We start from the raw sequence: 23,445 nt of genomic DNA, 5'->3' as shown, positions 1-23,445 counted from the left end.
GGACATATCCAAAAAAGCCCTTTTTATTGTTCTTAACCTCTCTAGCAAGTTGGCAAAAACTGAGCTCATTCTGTTCTTTAGCTTTTCTGACTTTACCCCTACATGTGCTTGCTGTTTGTTTGAATTCCTCTTTGGTGATTCCCCATTTTTCCATTTCTTATACATGTTCCATTTAAAACTTAGCTCAGTTGAAAGTTCCTTAATCATCCATCCTGGATTCTTGAGACATCTCCCATTTTTCTTTCTCACTGGAACTGTTTGAAATTGTGCCTTCAGTATCTCTCCTTTGAGAAATTCCCATTCGTCCTGAACTCCCTTCTCTTTTAGTATTCCTGACCATGGGATCAACCCCAGTATTTCTCTAAGTTTACCAAAACCTGCTCTCCTAAAGTCTAGGATGTGTGTCTGACTATGCCTGGCTGCTCCTTTCCACTGTATAACAAACTCCAGGAGAACATGGTCACTTCCACCTAAGGAAGTGCACTCCATTAATTAGGTCATCCTTGTTGGTTAGGATCAGATCCAAAATAGCTGATCCCCTTGTTGCCTCTTCCATCTTTTGGACAATGAAATTGTCTCCAAGGCAAGTGAGAAATTTGCTAGACCTTGAGGATTTGGCTGAGTTTGACTTCCAGCAAATATCAGGATAGTTGAAGTCACCCATCACTACTACATCTCTCTTTTCTGAATGTGTGGTTATCTGTTCTAGAAAATCATCATCCAGTTCCTCAGTCTTTGGGGGTCTGTAGCAGACTCCCCAATAATGTCCTTGTTGTTTCCTTCCCCTTTAATTTTTATTCAGATGTTCTCTACCTGGCTTCCAGGATTGATGTCCTGGGTCTCTTCACTGGTGTAAATGTTCCTGATATATAGGGCTATTCCTCCTCCTTTCCTGTTTGGCCTATTTCTCTTGAAAAGGTTAAACCCCTCTATTTCCACATTCCAATCACGAGACTCATCCCACCAGGTTTCAGTGATGCCTATTATATCATATTTGCTTTGTTGTATTAGTAGTTTGAGTTCATCTTGCTTGTTTCCCATGCTCTGTGCATTAGTGTAGAGACAACGCAGACCATGTGTCCTCTTGACTTTCTGCCTGTGCAAGTTTTTTTGACTCTCACTTTTGGGTCCTTGCACTGTTTGCCTTGTTCCCTCTGTGTCAGTTTGCCTATTTTCTCCAGCCCTTTTGGCTTCCAGAATACTGTGTCCCTCCCCCATATAACTCAGTTTAAAGCCCTCCTGATCAATTTCTTGAGACTACTGGCAAAAACGTTTTTGCCAACTGTCATGAGATGCAACCCATCCCTTGCCACAAGTCCCTCCTCATGGAACCTCAGACCATGATCCAAAAATCCAAATCGTTCTTGGCGGCACCATCTACGGAGCCAGTTATTTACATCCGCTATTTTCTTCTCCCTTCCTGGACCATGCCCTTTCAACTGGGAGAAGAGAGGAGATGACAACCTGTGCATCCACCTCTTTCAACTTCCTACCCAAAACTTCATAATCTCTTAAGATATTCTGAAGGCTATGCCTTGCAGTATCATTGGTACCCACATGAATCAAAAGAAAGGGGTGATGATCAGTAGGACTGACAAGTCTTGTCAGCCTCTCCGTCACATCACGGATGTTTGCCCCAGGGAGACAGCACACCTCCCGAGACATCTTGTCAGGCCCACAAACCTCTCTGGTCTCTGGAGCAGCAGAAAACAAGCTTGCTCCCTCCACAATCTGACATCCCTTTAAATATTCAAACAGGGCTATCATATAACCTCTTAACCATCTCTTCTCCAGGCTAAACATACCCAGCTCCCTAAGTTGTTCCTCATAAGGCATGGTTTCCATACCCTTCACTATTTTAGTTGCTCTCCTTTGGAAATGCTTCAGTTTCTCAACATTCTTTTTGAATTGTGGTGCTCAGAACTAGACATAGTATTCCAGGTAGGGCCTGACCAAAGCAGAATAGTGTGGCACTATTACTTCCTTTGATCTAGATTGTAGTTAGTTAGATTTGTAGTTTAGTGAGATTTGTTATCCCTAGATGTTTGTTTTAGGTATATAGAGATGTATTGTATTTGTTATTGTTATTGTTATTACTGTCTTTGTTATAATAAAAAATTAAAAAGAAAGAAAATAATAACCAACAAATTAAATTTGAGAATATAAATTTGTTGTTATTATTATTGACAGCCCTCAAGTCATAGCGCTCAACTCATGGTGATTATGTGGATGAGACATATCCAAACCCCCTATCCTCCACTGCTCTGCTTACTTTCTGAAACTCCATGCTCCATGATTGATTCTATCCATTTGTCGTGTGGTTTTCCTCTCTTTCTACTTTACCTTTTCTAGCATTGTTCTCTTTTCTAATAAGTCATCCCTTCTCCTGATGTGGCCAAAGTACAACAGTCTCAATATTGATCATCTTGCATTCCCAGGAAATTTCAGGCTTGATCTGTTGAAGGACTCTTTTGCTGTCAGCACTCTTCTCCAGCACCATGGCTCAAATGAACTGATACTCTTCCTATCCTCTTTCTTCACTGCCCAGCTTTCACATTCATACATGATGAATGTAACACCTGTACTCTCCCCGTTGCACATTGCGCATGCACTCTTAAATCAGCTAGTTTGTATGTTCTTAGCTTTGTAATTTTTTAATCCTGTTTTAATTGTTTTTATATTGATGTATTGATTGTTGTCTGTAATTTGCACACTGTGTGCAGTTATGTTACTCGCTTTGATCTACCCAGGAAAAGCGGGCTACAAATAAACGTTTTATTTATTTATTTATTTATTATTATGATGGGGAATACGATGGCTTGGATGATTTTATCTTAAGTGTTCACTTTCTGTATAAACCTTGAGTTGTTCTGTTGATGGGGAAGGAGAGATGGGTGCTTCAAATGCATTGGTGCACACCTATGTATAAAATCATTCCACTGTGGTTATATTTCTGCGAAGTAATTATGTTTACTATTATCTTCATTTTAGGAATTAGAACATATCAAGCCACTTGATGCCTGCCAAATTGCCAAAGCACCAGAAAATCGGGAAAAGAACAGATACCGAGATATCCTCCCATGTAAGCAAACTCAACAATAAGCATAATAGCTCTGTGGAAATACAGGGGAAATATTTGACTTTTAGGGCAGAGCTACATATTCCATGCTCAGAAATAAATTTTAAATAGTTTAACTAGGTTCCATTATATATTCCAGCATGATGATGTTGGCCATGTAGCAAAGTACAATAACATCCAAAATCGATAAAACCATGATACCTTTATTCAGCCAAGAAAAATGCATAAAATACATGATGAAAACTTTTGAAGCTCCACTGGCTTCTTCATCAGGCAAAATTGTTAAAAATTGTAAAAGAGGAGTGGCTATGTTGCACTGGGCATTTCAAAGTCCCAGAGATAAAATGTGAATTCCATTAGCAATGTAAAAGGGTACTTCCTCTGAGATCCAAGATATCTCCATCCATTGTGAGGGCACAACCCCCTTTGTTAGGCAGAGAACCTTGATTCTCTCCAGAGAAGCCTCCATGCTGTTGCAGGAAAATTTTAGGTGCTGTTTTGGTAAAACATGCCAAATATAGTCCAAATGTTTAAAACACGCTTTACCTTTGTTGGAGGTAAAAACTTCAAATAGTAAAATCCCAGTCTATTGGCTCTCTCTAGGATTCTCGTGTAGCATCTAAAATATGATATCTTCACATCCAGGAAACATATTCAGGGGTATCCATGTTGGCCATATAGCAAAGTACAATAACTTTGGACATTATAGTACTTTGCTGTATGGTCAACATTGCTACCTTTGTTACCTGCATGTGAAGATAGACTTGGGTAGACTGACATTTTGTTGTCAAGCAGTGGGATCTCATAAAAAAAGATTTGATATGATCAGAAAGGATCTGATATGAACAAAAAGGATATGAGCTTCAAGATATATCAGAGGAAGATAAGGAGATCTGTTTGATTGAGGAAAAGCCAAAACAGTCTGGTGTGTGTGGACAGTTGGTTGAAATTGGACCAGACATTGTGGTGTACAGATAGCTGAGGGTACATTGGACCCTCAATATCTGTGGGCTTGCCATCCATGGATTTGAGCACCCACGGATGGCAAGCCCATGTTGTCCCCAGTGGTGGTGCATGCACACAGCTGTGCTGCCACTGGGGACAACTGGACTGAAGCACTCCCTCTCTCCCCCCCTTCCTTCCTTCCTTCCTTCCTTCCTTCCTTCCTTCCTTCCTTCTTTACTCACTCTTCCCTCCTCCCTCTCTGAGATGTTTGCCCTAGGCTTGGCTTCAGGGACAGTGTGGAGGCGGTGGCTGAAGCCCTGTCAGCCGGAGGGAGCTGCAGCAGCTGGAGGCAAGGTACATTAGGAAGCAAGAGGCAAGAGGAAGCAAGAGGTTTTCCTGACAGAGCAGAACAGATTGTCCTGCATGGGGAACATACAGGAGAAGTGTCTGGGTCAGTTCCAATACACAGGGGGTAGACAGTTGCAGACATGTGATGGATAGAAGTAGGAAAACAGGTCATTGTGAGAGTGTGCAGCTAAACAATCAATTTGAAGCTCTTTCCCTTATCAGGGATGATGAGGAAGAGCACCAGGGACAGTCCTCCGGGAAACAGCAGGAGACATTGGTAGAATTACCACAGGAAATAGCCACTGCCTTGAAGTAGGTGCATGGGGGGACTCCTTGCTGAGAGGTTCAGAAGGGCCTGACAGGATGTTTTGGGAGGTGTGTGTTGTCTCCCTGAAGCAAAAGTCTGTGATGTGACAGTGAGGCTGACAAGATTTATTAAGCCTACTAACCACTACCCTGTCCTTTTTCTATGAATCTATGGTCCACATGGGAACCAACGTGGCACAGACTTCAGAATATCATGAGAGATTATGAGGCTCTAGGTAGGGAGCTCAAAGAGTTGAATGCACAGGTTCTGATCTCATCTCTTCTCCCACTTTAAGAGCACTGTTCCGGAAAGGAAAGGAAAATATTGGATGTGAACAACTGGCTCTGCAGATGCTTCAACCAAGAACAATTCTTGGATCATGGTCTGTGGTTTCAAGAGAGGGGACTTCTGGCAAGGGATGGGTTGCCCCTCACACCACTTTGCAGAAATGTTTTTGCCAATAATGCCAAAAATGTGTTCAGGAGGGCTTTAAACTAAGTTATGTGGGGGAGGGAGTACTCTGGAGGGCAAGAGTTCATTAAGGATGGGAATCAAACTATTATAGAGGGAACAAGACAAACAGTGCAGGACCCAACAGGAGAGAGAAAATAAACTTTACACAGGTAGCTAGGAGCAAAAGCCCATAGTCTTGGATGTCTCTACACACTAATGCACAGAGCATGGGAAAAACAAGATGAACTTGAACTCTTAGAACAGCAAAGCAAATACCATATAATCGCAACATGATTACCATACATTAATATAACCCATGACTGGAATGTAGTAATTGAGGGATAACCTTTTAAGAAAAAAAGGCCAAAACAGGAAAGAAGTAAGAATAGCATTAATATGTTAAAGATGTTTAACCTTTGAAGAAAATTAAAGCGGAAGGAAACAACAAGGATGTTTTTGGAGTCTATTACAGACCTACCAGTCAGACTGAGGAACTGAATGATGCCACACACTCAGAAGGATAAATGTAATAGTGATGGGTAACTTCAATATCCTGATATTTGGCGGAAATCAATCTCAGCCAAAAACTTAAGGTCCAACAAATTCCTCACACTGGCGACAATTTCACTGTCCAACAGGTGAGGAAGCAGCAAGGGAATCAGCTATTTATATACAATCTTAAACAGTTCCAGTGAGGAATCAAAATTGGAGATGTCTCAGACAACCACGATTGATGTCTAAATAAATTTCAACTGAGCTAAGTTTCAAACAGGAAATGTTTAAGAATGTGAAACAGTGTTAAATCCCCCAAAAGGAATTCAACAAATAGCTAGCATGATAGGGACAAAGTCAGAAAAGCTCAAGTGCAGAATGACTTCGGCTTGCTAGAGAGGTTAAGAAGAATAAAAAAAGGCTTTTTTAGTTATATCTGTAGCAAAAGGAAGAAGTAAATGGTTAGGACTATTGCATGGAGAGGGATGGCAAATGCTCACAGGGGACAGAGAAGGGCAGAACTACCAACACCTTCTTTGCCTCAGTCATCTCTCTAAGGAGAAAGGTGCTCAAACCTGAGGAAAAATTGCAGGGGAAATGCCAGCACAAAATAATTAAGAGATAGTACAAGAACCTGGTTTAATCTAATCTAAACGAATGCAACCTTCCAAGGACCAGATGAATACGTCCAAGAGCTTTAAAAGAACTGGCAGAAGAGGCACTGTCAATAATCTTTGAGAATTCCTGGAGAACAAGAAAATCACAGCAGGCAGGAGAGCAAATGTCCTTTTCTTTCTTCATAAGGGGAAGAAGAGGACCCAAACAATTGATGCCCAGTTGAGTCTGGCATCAATACCAGGAAGATTGTGTAGAGCAAATCATTAAGCAGAGTCTGTAGCATTCAGAAAAGAATGTCAATAAAACAAAAAGTCAACATGGGTGTTCTGAAGAACAAGTCATGCCAGAATAATCTGATCTCTCTTTTTTATATATAAGCTTGCTAGCTTGGTAGGGAATGCTGGGGATGTAGCCACATCTTGATTTCAGTAAAGCCTTTGGGGGTGTTCCCATTTGGCAGATAAAACGGATTATATTGGCTCGATTCTGATTTGGATTATGTTCTGGGAATAATTCGAATTTTTTCCATCGTTTCCATTACGAAAAGGGGCAAATTACCTCGATTCATTAGACCCTGTTTTTGTTCTCATTTATTTAAATCGCTTTATTTTAAAGCGGATTAATTTGCTCCCCGTTCCCATTTTGGTCTGCAAGCTGTCAATCATGTCACAAGTCTTGGGTTTGTTTGTTTTTTGGTGGGGCAGCCAATAAAAATCGGTTGCATTCAGACTCTTCTGTTGTGTTCCCCAGACTAGAAGGAGCCTTTATTCGTCCTAAATCCCTTGCTCTTCTGTGTCTCCCATATTAATGCCATTACTCAGTGCTAGGAATCCTGGGAATGGTAGTTTATTATGGCACCAGCACTCTCTGACGATAAAGTCTCACAAACACAACAGTTCCCATAATTCCTTAGTACTGAGCCAGGGCAGATTAAAGCGTCTCAAACTGTATTATTTCTAGAGTGGGTTTTGAACTACAGATGTAGTTTTTTTCATAATTAAAAAAGTTGTTACTTTATAATGTACTTTGAAATACACCACACACACACAAAATATAAAACCTACTGTTTCAGTGGAAAGAGATTCGCATCCAAAGTCCAGAGTTGGAATATATATATATAATACACACACACACCACAAATATAAAACCTACTGTTTCAGTGGAGAGAGACTCTGCATTCAAAGCCCAGACTTGGCAAATCGGATTCAAGGGGGGAAGGCAGCGGGCTTCAGTGGGGATAGACTCTTTGGGGAAGAGAGAAGAAAAGGCTTTGTCCCCCCACTTAAAGCACCTGGGTGTCCAGGCTCTCTGTGTCTTCTCATAGTCTCTCTGGGAAAGAAGAGAACGAGCCTCTAACCACCCCAAATCCCTTTGCCTCCCCATTGCTGGCGATAGTGCTGGCGATGCAGAAAAGAGAACAAAGAGGGTGACCACCCCCAGGCCAGCCCCTTGAACGCTGCTCCTCCCATCTCCAGGTTCCTGAATCCAGACACCCTTGTCGTTCCCATTTGGATACCACGAATTGGACCCCAGGAGCAAAAATAACCGCTTTAAACCTATTGTTTTTTAAAACAGTTTATAGGCATATAATTCTGATTATACAATAAAAACCCGAATCAGATTCAAAACTGAATGGGAACGATTCTGGGGCAATGGGGATCAGATTTGGGGTTAAATGAAAACGATGCCCCCTTAATTCGCATCCTAATCCACGTTTTAGGCCAGTGGGCCACCTTCGACAAATCCCTCACAGTATTCTTGCAAACAAGCTAGTAAAATGTGGGCTAGACAATACTACTGCTAGGTGGATTAGTAATTGGTTGGCCCCAAAGGATGCTCAGCAATGGCTCCTCTTCATTTTGGAGAGAAATGACCAATGGGGTACCAGAGGGTTCTGTCCTGGGTTCAGTGCTATTCAACATCTTTATCAATGACTTAGATGAAAGAATAGAGGGCACACATTAAATTTGCAGATGACTCTAAATTAGGAAGAGTCACTAATAGCCCAAAGGACAGGATCAAAATTAAAAATGACGCTAATAAAGCTGGGCCAAAAATGAACAAAATGAATTTTAGCAGGGAGAAATATAAGGTTCTATCCTTAGGGAGAAAAAAAGAAATGCACAGATACAGGGTTAGAGACATCTGGCTTGAGAACAGTATATGTGAAAGGGATCTAGGAGTCCCAGTAGATAACAAGTTGAACACGAGTCAACAATGTGATGGAGCAGCTAAAAAAGGTTGGTTCAATCCTCTTACATTCCATTAAAAGTAGTTTCCAGTCATTCTTACAGGCTTTCCAATATGTCCAAATCTAATTCTTCTTCCAATCTTTTACTATGGACCAACACACTGGAAAAATAATCCAGTCTGAGACCGCTTGATGGCCTTCCGCTGGCAGGTGAAAACCTACCTATTCACACAGGCATTTAAGGAATTGCTATAAGGACAGGCTGGGATGTTGGACCATTTTTTCTTCCTCTTATTCATAGTTTTTTTCTTTTTAAAATATGTTTTATTCTTTTAATAACTATCTGTTTTAATATTGTAATAATTTAATTCTTTTTAATTTACTTATTATTATTATTAAATTAAATTATTTTTATGTTTTTAATTGTACAGTACGCCCACGTTATACACGGACGCGCTTTATGCGATCTTGAGCATATGCGCTCAAGCCAGGGGGCGTGTGCGCAATGCAAGGGGCGGCGTGTCCCATTCAAATGAATGGGCATGTGTGCCCGTGGCACCCTGTGTGCCACTGCGCCGCCATGCATGAGCCCCATTGTTTCCAATGGGGCTTGAGCATAGGCGGAATTCACCTTACGCGGCGGGGTCCGGAACGGATCCCCCGCATAAGGCAAGGGCGGACTGTACTGTTTTTAATGCTGTGAAGCCGCTCTGAGTCCCAATCCTGGGAAAAGAGCGGGATACAAATAAATATAATAATAATAATAATAATAATATTCATTTGAATGCTTATTTCAAGAATCCTGCCTATAGTGACAGGAGGGAATTTCTTGGCAGTACAACTGATGCATCCTTGCAGGTAGGGTGAGGTAGGGCTTTTTCTCCCCATTGCTTATATACTTTTAAGAGCCATGAGTCATGAATGAAAGGCCTTAGGATTCTGCAGATCCTAGGGCTGGAATAAAATCTTACAACCACTTTTTGTTTCCTGCCTCCTTTTCTTTCCTTTCCTTGTTGTTCAATTAACTTATTTTAATAAGGTAATGGGAAATATCCAAGCACCCAGAGAGACTGTCTCTAGCACAGTTTTTAATTGTTTGCTGTGGTGGTGTCAAAGAGAAGCATAGTTCCATTAATAACATACAAGTTAATACAGTGCTCCTCTACATTTGCGGCTTTGAAACTCATGGCTTTGATTGTTAACGAGGTCATGGCCGCATACACATGCAGTCCTCCTCCTCCTTCCCGGGCTTTTCCCCGTGGGGTGGAGGAAAGCTCAGAAGGGAGGGAGCAGCTGGGAAGGCTGCACACACCAACTCCATCCCTTTCCTGGCAGGATAGCTGTCTTCCAGGCACCCCACCGGAAAAGGGGGAAGGAGGAACTATCCCCAATTGGGATAGTTATGTTCTATGCAGCTATCCAACCGGGAAAAGAGAAAGGAAGATCAATCCCTGCACATGCCTTTCCCACTGGGATAGCCACATTGCAGAAATAAGGCAGTTTGATACTGCTTTAACTTTCATAACTCAATACTATGGAGTTCTGGGACTTGTAGTTTGGTAGGGCACCAGAGCATTCTGGTAGGGAAGGCTAAATATCTTACAAAAGTACAAATCACAGAAGTCCATAGCACTGAATGGTGACATTTAAAATGGTGCCAAACTGCTTTATTTATGCAGTGTAGACACAGTCTAAGATTCAACAAATTAGAAAGAAATCTGATTGTTTGATGGGAAAGTATCCATATTTGGAAACGGAACCTGTAAACAGGGATATTCTGAATAAGTACAAAACTGATATTAAACATATTAAAATTGCCCTAACATTTCCTTGTTTATGAATTGAAATTTCTTATTCATAATTTTCATGAATTTTCTTGATCCTTATTATTAAAAGCCTCTTAGGCCCGTTCTCTCTTTCTTTCTAGATGATTTAACACGAGTTCCCCTTGGAGAGATGAAGGGCTACATCAATGCCAGTTACATTCGTTTTCCAGTGGGTAAAGAAGAACACTTTTACATCTCTACCCAAGGTCCTCTACCTTGCACCACAAATGATTTCTGGCAAATGGTCTGGGAAAACCACTCCAATGTAATTGCAATGATTACAAGAGAAACTGAGCATGGAATATCTAAATGCCATTGATACTGGCCTGAGCCTCCCCATGATTCTGTTAATTTGACCCATTTTCAGTTGCGACTGGATAACTATCAGATCCTGGATTGTTTTGTTATTAGAATAATAGAAGTGACGAACAAACAGGTATGGATACACTGATTACACAAGAAAAGTACTGCTGATGCAAAGTTTGATCTTTACACATTTGCACATTTTAGAACATCATATTTGTTTATTCAGTATTTATTTTGTGGCATTAATTAATGCCAAATACTCTAGCAATAGTGTGTCAAGGTTTATGCAAGACAAAACATTTAATCCTTGTTTTAATCAAAAGCATTTTGGAATGCATGCTTGGTATTCTCTTGGCCTAGCCTACTTGTATGATACTAAAATGATCTCTTGGCCTAGCAGCCACTTGTATGATACTAGCAAAACAAAAACTTTGAAAAAATAGGGAAAAGCTTTCTTTGGTCTTTCTTGAACCTTCTGCAAGTCTACTTCCTTATGCAATCTGAAGTCCTGTATGTATGAGAGAAATCGCCTTTCCTGACTCTGTTGGTTTATCAGTTCTGTGAGTCAGGTACACATAGCCATACAACAAATTCTGCAGCCAGAGAAATCAGACTTCCCTAGTACCCATGACATTGCTATCAAAGGACCAGAAAAGGAAAGAAGAATGGTCAGTAGCAGGTGTTCCAGCTGTTTGACAAATAAAAGACAACGAGGGAGTGGAGAACTACTAGAATATCCTTGCTAGAAGTATCAGTAGATTCCAGTGTTAACATTAGGGTTGGATTGTGAGTGAACTTGTTACCCAAATTTCTGGGGTCCAGGGAGGACACCTACAAATTAATAAAACTTAGGGGAATTTAATATTAGCTCACAGGAGAGTTATAGTATGCCCAGGGTAATAGCAGCCTTAGGATAGTATCCCAATTGTATACCAAGTCCAAATCACATAGAACTCCAGAGGCAAATTCTGATAGGTTTTGTAATTTTATTAGAGGAAATAATCAATACACACAAGCATACATACACCCACACATACAGACAAGACTAGTGAAACAATGGTGGGAGAAGTGGAATAGATTTAAGGCCTTGCTAATGGTGATGCATTACCAACAAGGATCTTTATTCCAATTGATGGGAGTGTGGAACAGAGAAGACTCAGTAGTCGTTGCGGCAAGGGGAGTTAGCTACCATATTGAGGAGCCTAGTCTAGCCAAATTGACAATACCTGCCTGCTTGCAAACTAGACCTAGACCAAAGAAGGGCTGTTTTACTAGCTTTTTTATAGTACAGTGGAACCTTGCCATACGCGGGGGATCCGTTCCGGATCCCGCTGCGTATGGCGATTTCCGCCTATGTTCGACCCCTATTGTAAACAATGGGGCTCGTGCACGGCGGTGCGGAGGTGCGTGGGGTGCAATGGGCGCGCACGCCCATTCAACTGAATGGGACGTGCTGCCCCTTCCGCTCCACACGCGCCCAGCGGCTTGAGCGCGTACGCTCAAAGCCGCGCAAAAAAAGGCCGCGAATGCAGAGGCCCCACTGTATATACCTGGAATTGTGTCTTGGGGGCAGAAACCAAAGCTTGAAAGGATTAGCTCTGCTAAATGGTTTCCCGGGGTGGTGCTGGTTTAGACTAGAAGCAGATAGTTGGGTGATTGTTGTGAATGTACTAGACAGGGATTTGTCAATGCTTCCCTATTCTAGGTAATCACAAACAATCACCTACTTTGACTATGATCCTCTCACAGCAGGCAAAAGGGATTATGCTGGATCCTTAGGGAATCCCATCATGGTGGGTGCCTTCTACACCCTGGTTAGCCCTAAGTAATTTTTCCAAGTGTAAGCAGGTCAGGTGTCCACAGTGGAGTCATGCCTAAGTCATCTTCCCTTTTAATATTAATTTGATATAAAAATATGACGGGCATCAATCGGAGGCCTAGTCCCAGGGTAACAAAATGTTTTCATTTAAATTAAATTCATAAATTGTCTTCATTCTGACTTTAAATGAGGCAATTCCTATTCCTAATTGTATAAGAACTTGTTCATATTGACATAACAAACCCCTGTTGCTTTTTTCTATTGCAGACACTGGAGAGGCGCATCGTGCAACACCTCCAGTTTACAACCTGGCCAGACCATGGCACTCCCATGGCATCAGAACATCTATTGAAATTTGTTCGTTACATGAGAAAAGTTCACCAGTCAGGGCCTATCATTGCACACTGCAGTGCTGGGATTGGAAGGAGTGGGGTTCTACTTTGTGTGGATATTTTATTGAGCTACATAGAAAAAGATATGTCTGTATGTTCATCCAAACTCATTTTAAAGAGTGAATAATTCCTTCTTTCTTTTGCTACAGAAAAAGGAAGATTATTTTAATATAAAGTCATTTTCCAAAAATAAGCCTAGAACTTCTTGACATCAGAATTAAACTATAAAAAAAATATCGATAATAAATTTCTGTCTTAGTTATTATTTAGTTAAATTGAGAAAGCCAATGTTATTAAATTGTGGAGTAAACTAATTTAGTTTCTGACCCTTGGGACGTTATCTATAATCTCCCCTCCTAATGATGACCTCCATCCCATCATTAGCTGCATGGTCTTTTACGACATTCTGTATAATCACGTAAAAGCACCACACAGACAGACACGTCCAAACAACTGCCTATGGAAATCTAATAGCCTGAGCTAAGTTGTTGATAACTGATATAGGCAGCATATAGGAGCAGTGTGATTTCAATGGAGTGGGGGAAAACAGGCTTCATGAGCTGATGGAAGATACAGTGTACTGTAGAAGTATGAATTGGGATGCTCTTAACTCACAGGATGGCATCTAGTTATCTATGCCATCTATCTGCAACATGGGTGTAATGACACTGATTTGCACTAAAACAAAATTGAGTAACATGGCTTTAAGATTTGGGGTGGGGGGTGCACTGCCCATCACCCTTCACCATTGCCTATGCTGGTTAGGGCTGCTAGAAATTGCAATCTGGAACATGTGGAGAGCCGCAGGTTTCCCACCCAGCCTTTAGTGAGTTGGAAGAATTTATCCTTCTAAACGATTATATAAACTAAATATTGTATCTAATTCAGGTGTGGGTAAAGTGTGGCTTGTGGACTGCATGCCCCCATCAAGCTCTCCAGGCCAGAGTCCCACCTTCACCCCTCCATTATTATTTTTTTGAGGGCTATTTTCAAGCAGGTTTTTTTAGCCCCAAACAGGACAAAAGTGTCTAAAAATACAGAGTTTTTATTTCCCTAACCTTACAAAGACTCGCACCTCCTTTAAAACACACCAAAAAGAAAAAAGAAAAAATGTCAAATGTTGGCCAGAATGGTGGCCAGAAGTGATATCACATCACTTAAGGCATGCTGAAATTTGCTGGTGCAGCCTACAGAATAGGCGCAGGGAGGAAAAAACACCCCATGGGCTGATCTAATGACATATCAATCAATCAATCAGTCAATCAATGTTTATTGATTAGCCCTTAGGCCATATCAAAATAACACAAAAACAGATAAAACATGCTATAAAAATTCTATAGAAGTTCTATAGAAATTAGAAAAAGCTAAAAAAAATACATAATGACATATTCTATATAGATTCTAGATATAAATAACCTTTCTTTCTTTCTTGCAGTTTGACATCAAGCAGATTGTAACACATCTGAGACATCAGCGATTTGGCATGATCCAAACCAAGGTAAGGACACTGAGTCTCTTTCCACAAAACGTATAGAATTAAGACACACCAAACTGAAAGTCTGGGAATTTAGGCTAGATATATAATCTTTTTATGTAAAAGGACCTTAGCCATTAATTTAACTATGGCTATAAACAAAGCTTTTGTGTTTGCTGAGAGGCACCAGGAACCTGGAACCCTTTTCTATAGAACACTTAGAGCCGAAACAGAGCGCTTCGAAGCTCCAGCCTCCCAGCAACTTGGGGGCACGGTGTATGCATGACACATGTCCTGATGCCACTCTGAAGCTGGCGTCATGCCACCCCACTGCCCGCATGGGGATCAGCTTTTCAGTGCCCTGGCGGTGCAGCATTTACATGCTGCATGCTGCAGGAGCAGCGAAAAGCTGTGGCGACTGCAGAAAAAAATGGCTTCTTTCAGGTGAAAAAAGGCACTGCATTTTACTGTCAGTGTGCAGTTGCCGCAATGCCCACCCAGCTTTTTCAGGAGCAGCATGATGCTGCCCCTTCAAGACGGTCTGCTTCATCCCTTATTTTCACTCTCAGCCCTGTAAAAAGTTCACCAGAAAAGGGATGGCATCCTCCAAGGAACATGCCCTGTAGGTCTCAAAAGTATTATTTCCAAATAAAACTTTATCACGTTATTTTCGCATTTGGAAGATTAAGTGCTGCTTATAACTAAGGAGATATTATATACACCCATCTCCAGAATTTATTATAGAACATCCTCTCAATGTATGAGATTTTTCTTTTCATTTCAGCTAAATTTATAAAGTTGCTATCTTTAAAGCCTCACCAAATGTTTTGAAATCTGTATGGTTAGTATCTTCTACAACTAGTTTTGCCATAACTCCGGACCTCCAAAACGGGAAAAATGTAGGACAAAAAAAAGTGTCCTACATTTGAAAATTTTGTCCTACATTTTCCCGCGGAGGGGAGCTGAGGCCAAGCGGCGAGGGAAAGCCTCCACTTAAGGAGGCTTTCCCTCCCCGCCTGGGCCCCGGGCCTCGTCGCGATCGGAGGCCACGGAGGAAGGGCCAGGCCGCGGGCGATCACCGAGGCCTCCTTTCCTTCCCCGGCTTCCGCAGAGGCCGAGGAGGAAGGCGCGAGGCTGCCGGTGATCGCCGGGGCCTCGCCTCCTTCCTGGCCTCCACGGAGGCCAGGAAGGAGGGAGGAGGCTGCAGGGAGGCGGGGAGGTTGGCGTGGCTGCGTGCAGGAGGCGCCACCTCCCTGCAGCCTCCTCTGCCCCAGGCCTCTCTGCCCTCCTCTTCCTCCGCGCAGCCATGCGCGGTGGAGGAGGAGGAGGGCAGCGAGGCCCCCCGGGTTGCTCTGCAACCCCGCTGCAACCGGGCTTTACCTGGTTTTTGAATGGCACCCGTGCTGGGAGCAGGCAGGTGCCGCCAAAACCGGGAAAAACCCGGTTGCAGCTGGGTTATGGCAACCCTATCTACAACATGGGTGGGCAAAATATGGCATGTGGCCTTCATTAACCTCAAAGGTCAAACAAAATGCCCTAATTTTTTGCTGCCAAATGCTCTCTAGTGGATGTGGAGGCATTTTCCCCATGTTTGGGGCTCTTTGAATTATTTTAGGCACAGCAAAGATCTTTTTTTATAACCAAAAGTGACTCTTAGTTAATTCCTGATTTGAAAGTGGGTCTTTCCTGGGCCTAAAATGGTCTAGAGAGACCTAAAATCATGACTAAAATGCCCCCAATATCCCCAGAGTGTGCTTAGAGGCATTTGGGGCCAAAAAATGTTTTTTTTGTTTGTTTTTTGTGTAGTAGGGATATGTTGGGAGGGAGCCCAAAAGTCATCCACACTTGTCCATTGTCAGCCCAAAAGGTGGGGGGACTTGGAGTCCCCCGCAATAGTGTAATCTTCTCCTTGGTATTTTGAGAAATTATTAGCTCAAAAGGGGGCCTGTGGGAGGTGGATAACTTACGGGGATCTTTACATCAATGTATAAAAGTACTAACTACAAAGACTTCAATAAATATTTAGAAATGTGCAAAGGCACATGCAGATGCACAAATCCAATGCAACTTTAAGAATCATACAAGGCTAACAGAAAGAAAGGTGTGAAAGTTTGAATAGTGAAGTCCCGTCGTTAAGCAGTTAAAGACCATACTGGGAATTTGATGAGAATAAAATTGCCTTGCCTGAAGAGAGGGTTCCATAGAAGATGGAGAGTGGCTCCTACAGAGTCTGAGAGCTATACAGAAAATGGAGCTCCAGTCTGCAAAACAAATCCTTGGTCTATAGCAGGAAATTGGCAAAATGTGGAGTGGATATTTATATCCTGTTTTGCATCCTCAATTGATACTTCACATTCCTACATTGTGTAATAAAGACTTGATGGTTTTCCCATGGAATTGACAAAAGGACTCCAGAATAGCTTATAGTTTTAACTCCAGAGTGTGAAAACGCTAATAGGATTTGAAACAACCCCTGGTTAGTTGAATAGGAAGGCTGAATAGGGACACTGCCTGAGGGGAGGTGGCAGTATGGTCTTTAACTGCTTAGCGATGGGACTCACTCAACCTACATTGCAAGAGGATATGCAGAAAGCCATGGAGAGGCTGAAGTGATGAGCAAACCCATTCTTTCTTTTCTTTTTTTTATAATTAAGTATTTTCATTTGTTTTATAACAATAGAAAACAAACAATTAATACATAAATACCAAATATCCTTGGAGGTCTCTATGTACAGAGTTGAAAAGCATAAGAAAACTTTTCCGATAACTAAGTGTCCCAAACTTTTTTCCACCCTTCCCTTTCAGTTCTACCCCTTGTCTAATAATAATAATAATAATAATAATAATAATAATAATAATAATAATATAGCCCGCCTCTCCCTTCGGATCAAGGTGGGTTCCAAAAAAAATAAATATAATACAATAAATCATAAAAATCCACAATTCCAACCCATTATCAACATAAAATAATACTCGGATTATAAATGATAAAAGATATTCAAATTACAATTACAAGTTAAAAAAGTTAAAAGGATAGGCTACGGATAGAGGGGCAGTCTATTTTTAGAGGTCAGTCAGGAAAGCCTGCCGGAAGAGATTCATCTTAAGTGCCTTCTTAAAGGCGTCAAGGGTGCTAATCTGGCAGATCTCCTCCAGCAGGTCATTCCACAGTTTTGGAGCAGCTGATGAAAATGTCCTCTGGGAAATCGTAGTCAACCTGGTCTTCTTTGGCTGCAATTGGTTCTTCCCAGAGGACCTGAGAGTGCAGGGTGGATTGTACGGAAAGACACGCTCCCGCAAGTAAGCTGGACCTAAGTCATGTAGGGCTCTAAAGGTAATAACCAACACCTTGTACCATGCCCAGTAGCTAATTGGCAACCAGTGGAGAGCTTTTAAGATAGGGAACAGATGGGCTTAGATGTCTCTACACTAATGCACAGAGCATGGGAAATAAGCAAGATGAACTTCAACTACTAGCACAACAAAGCATCACTGAAACCTGGTGGGATGAGTGTCATGATTGGAATGTAGAAATAGAGGGGTATAACCTTTTTAAGAGAAATAGGCCAAACTGGAAAGGAGGAGGAATAGCCCTATATATATCAGGGACATTTACACCAGTGAAGAGATCCAGGACATCAATCCTAGAAGCCAGGTGCAGAGCATCTGGATAAAAATTAAAGGGCAGGGAAACAACAAGGATGTTATTGTGGGAGTCTACTACAGACCCCCAAGTCAGACTGAGGAATTGGATGATGTCTTTCAAGAACAGATGACCACACATTCAGAAAGGAGATGTAGTAGTGATGGGCGACTTCAACTATCCTGATATTTGTGGGAAGGCAAACTGAGCCAAATCCTCAAGTTCTAGCAAATTCCTCACTTGCCTTGGAGATAACTTCATTGTCCAAAAGGTGGAAGAGGCAACAAGGGGATCAGCTATTTTGGATCTGATCCTAACCAACAGGGATGACCTAGTTAATGGAGTGCAAGTGGTGGGATCCTTAGGTAGAAGTGACCATGTTCTCCTACAGTTTGTTATACAATGGAAAGGAGAAGCCAGGCATAGTCAGACACACATTCTAGACTTTAGGAAAGCCGATTTTAGTAAACTTAAAGAAATACTGAGTGTGATCCCATGGTCAACAATACTAAAAGAGAAGGGAGTTCAAGATGGATGGGAATTTCTAAAAAGGGAGATACTGAAGGCACAATTTCAAACAGTTCCAGTGAGGAAGAAAAATGGGAGATGTCTCAAGAACCCAGGATGGATGACTAAAGAACTTTCAACTGAGCTAAGTTTTAAATGGGACATGTATAAGAAATAGAAAAATGGGGAAATCACCAAAGAGGAATTCAAACAAATAGTGAGCCTGTGTAGAGATGAAGTCAGAAAAGCTAAAGCGCAGAATGAACTCAAGCTTGCTAGAGAGGTTAAGAACAACAAAAAGGGCTTTTTTAGATATGTCCGCAGCAAAAGGAAGAAGAAGAAAATGCTAGGGCCACTGCGTGGAGAAGATGGCAAAATGCTAACAGAAGACAGAGAAAAGGCAGAATTACTCAACACTTTCTTTGCCTCAGTCTTCTCACAGAAGGCAAAGGGAGCTCAACCTGAGGATAATGGAGCTGAGGACAGAATAGGGGAATTTCAGTACAGAATAAGTAAAAAGAAAGTAGAGGAATACCTTGTTAATCTAAATGAATTTAAGTCTCCAGAACCAGATGAACTACATCCAAGGGTATTAAAAGAACTGGCAAATGTAATATCGGAGCCATTAGCAATAATCTTTGAGAACTCCTGGAGAACAAGAGAGATCCCAGCAAACTGGAGGAGGGCAAACACTGTCCCCATCTTCAAAAAGGGGGAAAAAGAGGATCCCAACAATTATCGTCCAGTTAGCCTGACATCAATACCAGGAAAGATTCTGGAGCAGATCATTAAACAAAGAGTCTGTGAACATCTAGAAAGCAATGCCATAATCACAAAAAGTCAACACGGGTTTCAGAGAAAGAAGTCATGCCAGAAAAACCTTATTTCTTTCTTTGATAAAATTACCAGCTTGTTAGATGAAGGGAATGCTGTGGATATAGTGTATCTTGATTTCAGTAAGGCCTTTGACAAAGTTCCCCATGATATTCTTGCAAACAAGCTTGTAAAATGTGGACTAGACAAGGCAACTGTTACGTGGATTTGTAACTGGTTGACCGACCGAATGCAAAGGGTGCTCAACAATGGCTCCTTTTCATCCTAGAGAGAAGTGACCAGTGGGGTCCCACAAGGCTCTGTCCTCTGGCCAGTTCTATTCAACATCTTTATCAATGACTTGGAGGACAAAATTGGGGGAATACTTATCAAATTTGCAGATGACACCAAATTAGTAGGAGTAGCTAATACTCCAGAGGACAGGATCAAGATTCAAAATGACCTGAACAGACTAGAAAACTGGGCCAAAGCTAACAAAATGAAATTCAACATGGAGAAATGTAAGGTACTGCACTTAGGGAGGAAAAATGAAAAGCACAGATGTAGGATGGGGAACACCTGGCTGAATGAAACTACGTGTGAAAGGGATCTAGGAGTCGAAGTAGACCACAAGTTGAACATGAGTCAACAGTGTGATGTGGCAGCTAACAAGGCCAATGCGATTTTAGGCTGCATCAATAGAGGTATAGTGTCTAGATCCAGGGAAGTAATAGTGCCACTGTATTCTGCTCTGGTCAGGCCCCACCTGGAATACTGTGTCCAGTTCTGGGCACCACATTTCAAAAAGGACATTGAGAAACTGGAGTGTGTCCAAAGGAGAGTGACTAAAATGGTGAAAGGTCTGGAAACCATGCCCTATGAGGAACGACTTAGGGAGCTGGGGATGTTTAACCTGGAGAAGAGAAGGTTAAGAGGTGATAAGATAGCTCTGTTTAAATATTTGAAGGGATGTCATATTGAGGAGGGAGCAAGCTTATTTTCTGCTGCTTCAGAGACTAGGACCCGGAGCAATGGATGCAAACTGCAGGAAAAAATATTCCACCTCAACATTAGGAGTAACTTCATGACAGTAAGGGCTGTTCGACAGTGGAACAAATTCCCTCGAAGTGTAGTGGAGTCTCCTTCCTTAGAGGTCTTCAAACAGAGGCTGGATGGCCATCTGTCGGTGATGCTTTGATTGTCATTTCCTGCATGGCAGGGGGTTGGACTGGATGGCCCTTGTGGTCTGTTCCAACTCTATGATTCTATGATTCTGTGATTCTATGGTGTTATATGGTCTGACCTGGATTTACCAGTGATAAACCTGGCTGCCATGTTTTGTACTTGTTGAAGCTTCCGAATTTGGCACAAGGGTAGTCAGTCCCATGCAGAGTTCATTGCAGAAATCGAGATGAGAGATTACCAGTGCGTGTACCACTGTTTCTAGGTTGCCTGGCTCCAGGTAGGCTCGCAGCTGGCATATCAGAGAAGCTGATAACAGGCACTCCTGGCCGTCACATAGATCTGAGATGATAACTGAAGGGACTTTAGGGGAAGCGTGACCCCATCCAGGACTGGTTGACATATCTCCAAGTCCGGATTCAGGTTCCCTATGGCGAGTACTGTACCTCCATCTCACTAAGATTCAGCTTGAGTTTGTTTTTCCTCATCCAGTCCATTACCGACTTAAGACATTCGTTCAGAGAAGAGATACCTTCCTTAATCACTGAAGCAGTCCGAAACATACAGAAACATATTTGGGTATCATCAGCATACTGATAACACCCCGCCCCATGTCTCCGGATGATCTCACCTAGCGGCTTCATGTAAATGTTAAATAGCATTGGGGACAGAATAGCACCTTGAGTGACACCCGATTTAAGCTCCCTCTTGGCTGAACAACTGTCCCCAAGCATCACCATCTGGAATCTGACTGGAACCACTGCAGTGTTGTGCCCCCAATTCCCAACTCTCTCAGGCATTCCAGAAGGATACCATGGTCGATGGTATCAAAGGCCGCTAAGAGGTCCAAAAGCACCAACAGGGTCACACTTCCCCTGTCGATGCCGAGACGGAGATAATCAACTAAGGTGACCATGGTAGTATCAACTCCGTATCCTGTCCTGAAGCCAGTTTGAAATGGATCTAGATAATCAGCTTCCTCTAAGACTGCTTGGAGCTGAATGGTAACCGCTCCTTTGATCATTTTATTCAAGAAATTAGCCTATAATTGTTTCTGTACAGGGGATCAAGCAAAGGCTTTTTAAAATAGTGGTTTAACCACTGCTGTTTTCAGATGTGGTGGAAAGTAGCCTTCCTTGAGGGAAGTATTAATCATGGATTTCATCATGGTAGCTTCACCTCCCTGGACAGCAAGCCAGGAAGGGCAGTGATCGAGAGAACAGGTCGTCTTTTTCACCTTTCCAAGGAGCTTGTCCACGTCATTGGTACTCACTGACTCAAATTGATCCAGTACAATATTGTAAGTGGAGTTGCTGGACACCTCTCCTGCCGTCTCTGCCTCAAATCCAGCATCCAAGTCAGTTCTTATCTGAGAGATTTTATCTGCAAAATAACCATTAAAGGCCTCACAGCAGGTTGTAGTTGGTTCTAGTAAAGGATTCAGGGTGAGGGGCAGTTGCGTTAAATCTCTCACCACCCTGAACAGCTCTGTTGGGTGATATGCCTGTACTGCAGCCATTCACTCAAAACCACAAGGTTGCGAGTTCAAGACCAGCAAAAGGGCCCAAGCTCGACTCAGGCTTGCATCCTTCCGAGGTCGCTAAAATGAGTACCCAGACTGTTGGGGGCAAATTAGCTTACTTGCTAATTAGCTTACTTGCTAATTAGCTTACTTGCTGTTCACCACTATGATCTTTGGAATAGCGGTATACAAATAAAAAACAAAAAAAATATTTTGCAGACGCAATAGATGCAGAGAAGAAAGACTTCTTCGCTGCATCTATTGCTACTCAGTAGGAATTAAGAAAATCCCTATGACGTATCTTGACAGATATGAACCAAGTTTTCTGCCAGCAGTGCTCTAGTCATTGTCTTCTTCATAAAGCTTCATACTTTCTCACCCACCAGCAGATTGTGTATTATGTGGGTTTTATTTTTAACTGACCTGGCATTACATAGGAGTAGGAGCAGGTTCTGTGGTAAGTTTGGCACAATCTCCAGCTCTTTTGGGATAACAGAGTGAAAGGATGGCGAGATAGATTTCAAGCATTGATCTCGCCTTCCTCTGTAACAGTGTCTCCCCTGGTAATGCCGTACCTTCCCTTGCCCTGCACTACACTTATATTTACGCATAATATTTCATAAAAGGTCAGGACGAGGGTAGTTCCCTTGCAACATCACATTCCTTACAAAGGATAACACCTGTGATACCTTCAACCAGTTATGGTTGATGTGTCTCAGGCTATCCGTCAGAGACTCTATGCTTTTTATTTTCCCTGGTGTAAATAAATAATCAAGTCTGTTAATGCCACACCCTTCCAATCTTTAAACTGAGCTAGTTTGTCTGTGTCATAAAAGTTTAGATGTAATAGAAATGGATAAATGGGGGAGGGGCTAGTATGTGAATCCATTGTTTCCAAATAAAAAAGGAATGATAAAGAAATGCATTTTGGATCTCTCTCTCTCTCTCTCTCTCTCTATATATATATATATATATATATATATATATATTATTTTAACACTTAAAAATAACTCACATTCAATAATACAATACAATTACTATACATACATCCTACCTAAACATAAATTCCTATTCTAAACATTAAAAATTACACCTTTAAAACAAAACTTCCTTACTTTTCAAGTTTACCTGATTAAATATCATATAGGTTTTTCTCCTTGTAAATTATAACATTTAAAGAGATTAATTTCCACATAATTTTTACCCCACCATTACAAATGTAAATTGGTGTTTTTCAAACCTATACTTCTACACAGTTTTAAGATTTTGTTAATCCAGGCCATATTCCCAGTTTTGTCTCCACATGTTTTCTAAGTAGCAAATCAAAGGCTTCCAGTCCTTTTTGAATATTTCTATAGTTTTCTTTTGCAGAATTTGTGTTAGTTTATCTATTTCCATGAGGTTAATCAATTTAAATATCCAATCTTTAACATCTAGCATTGTTTTTTTCTTCCCATTTTGATGCATACAATAATCTAGCGGCTGTTGACATATGAAACATTAATCTTCCATATTTTCTTTCGATTTC

At 41.6% G+C, this 23,445-nt stretch overlaps 1 protein-coding gene across 1 annotated transcript in view; it reads left to right on the top strand.

The window, feature by feature from the left end:
* The window catches only part of PTPN20 (protein tyrosine phosphatase non-receptor type 20), a 58,413-nt gene that overhangs the window by 8,292 nt on the left and 26,676 nt on the right, over positions 1-23,445 (top strand). Inside the window, 4 exon segments of the mRNA XM_042458436.1 lie at positions 2,992-3,082; positions 10,361-10,695; positions 12,652-12,867; positions 14,212-14,274. Of these exon segments, the coding sequence (XP_042314370.1) occupies positions 2,992-3,082; positions 10,361-10,695; positions 12,652-12,867; positions 14,212-14,274 (705 nt within the window).

This window comes from Sceloporus undulatus, chromosome 3 (genome assembly GCF_019175285.1).
Source record: "Sceloporus undulatus isolate JIND9_A2432 ecotype Alabama chromosome 3, SceUnd_v1.1, whole genome shotgun sequence".
NCBI classification, from domain to species: Eukaryota; Metazoa; Chordata; class Lepidosauria; order Squamata; family Phrynosomatidae; genus Sceloporus; species Sceloporus undulatus.
The sequence above is the reverse complement of the archived record's forward strand: the minus strand, read 5'-3'. Positions and strand labels throughout refer to the sequence as shown.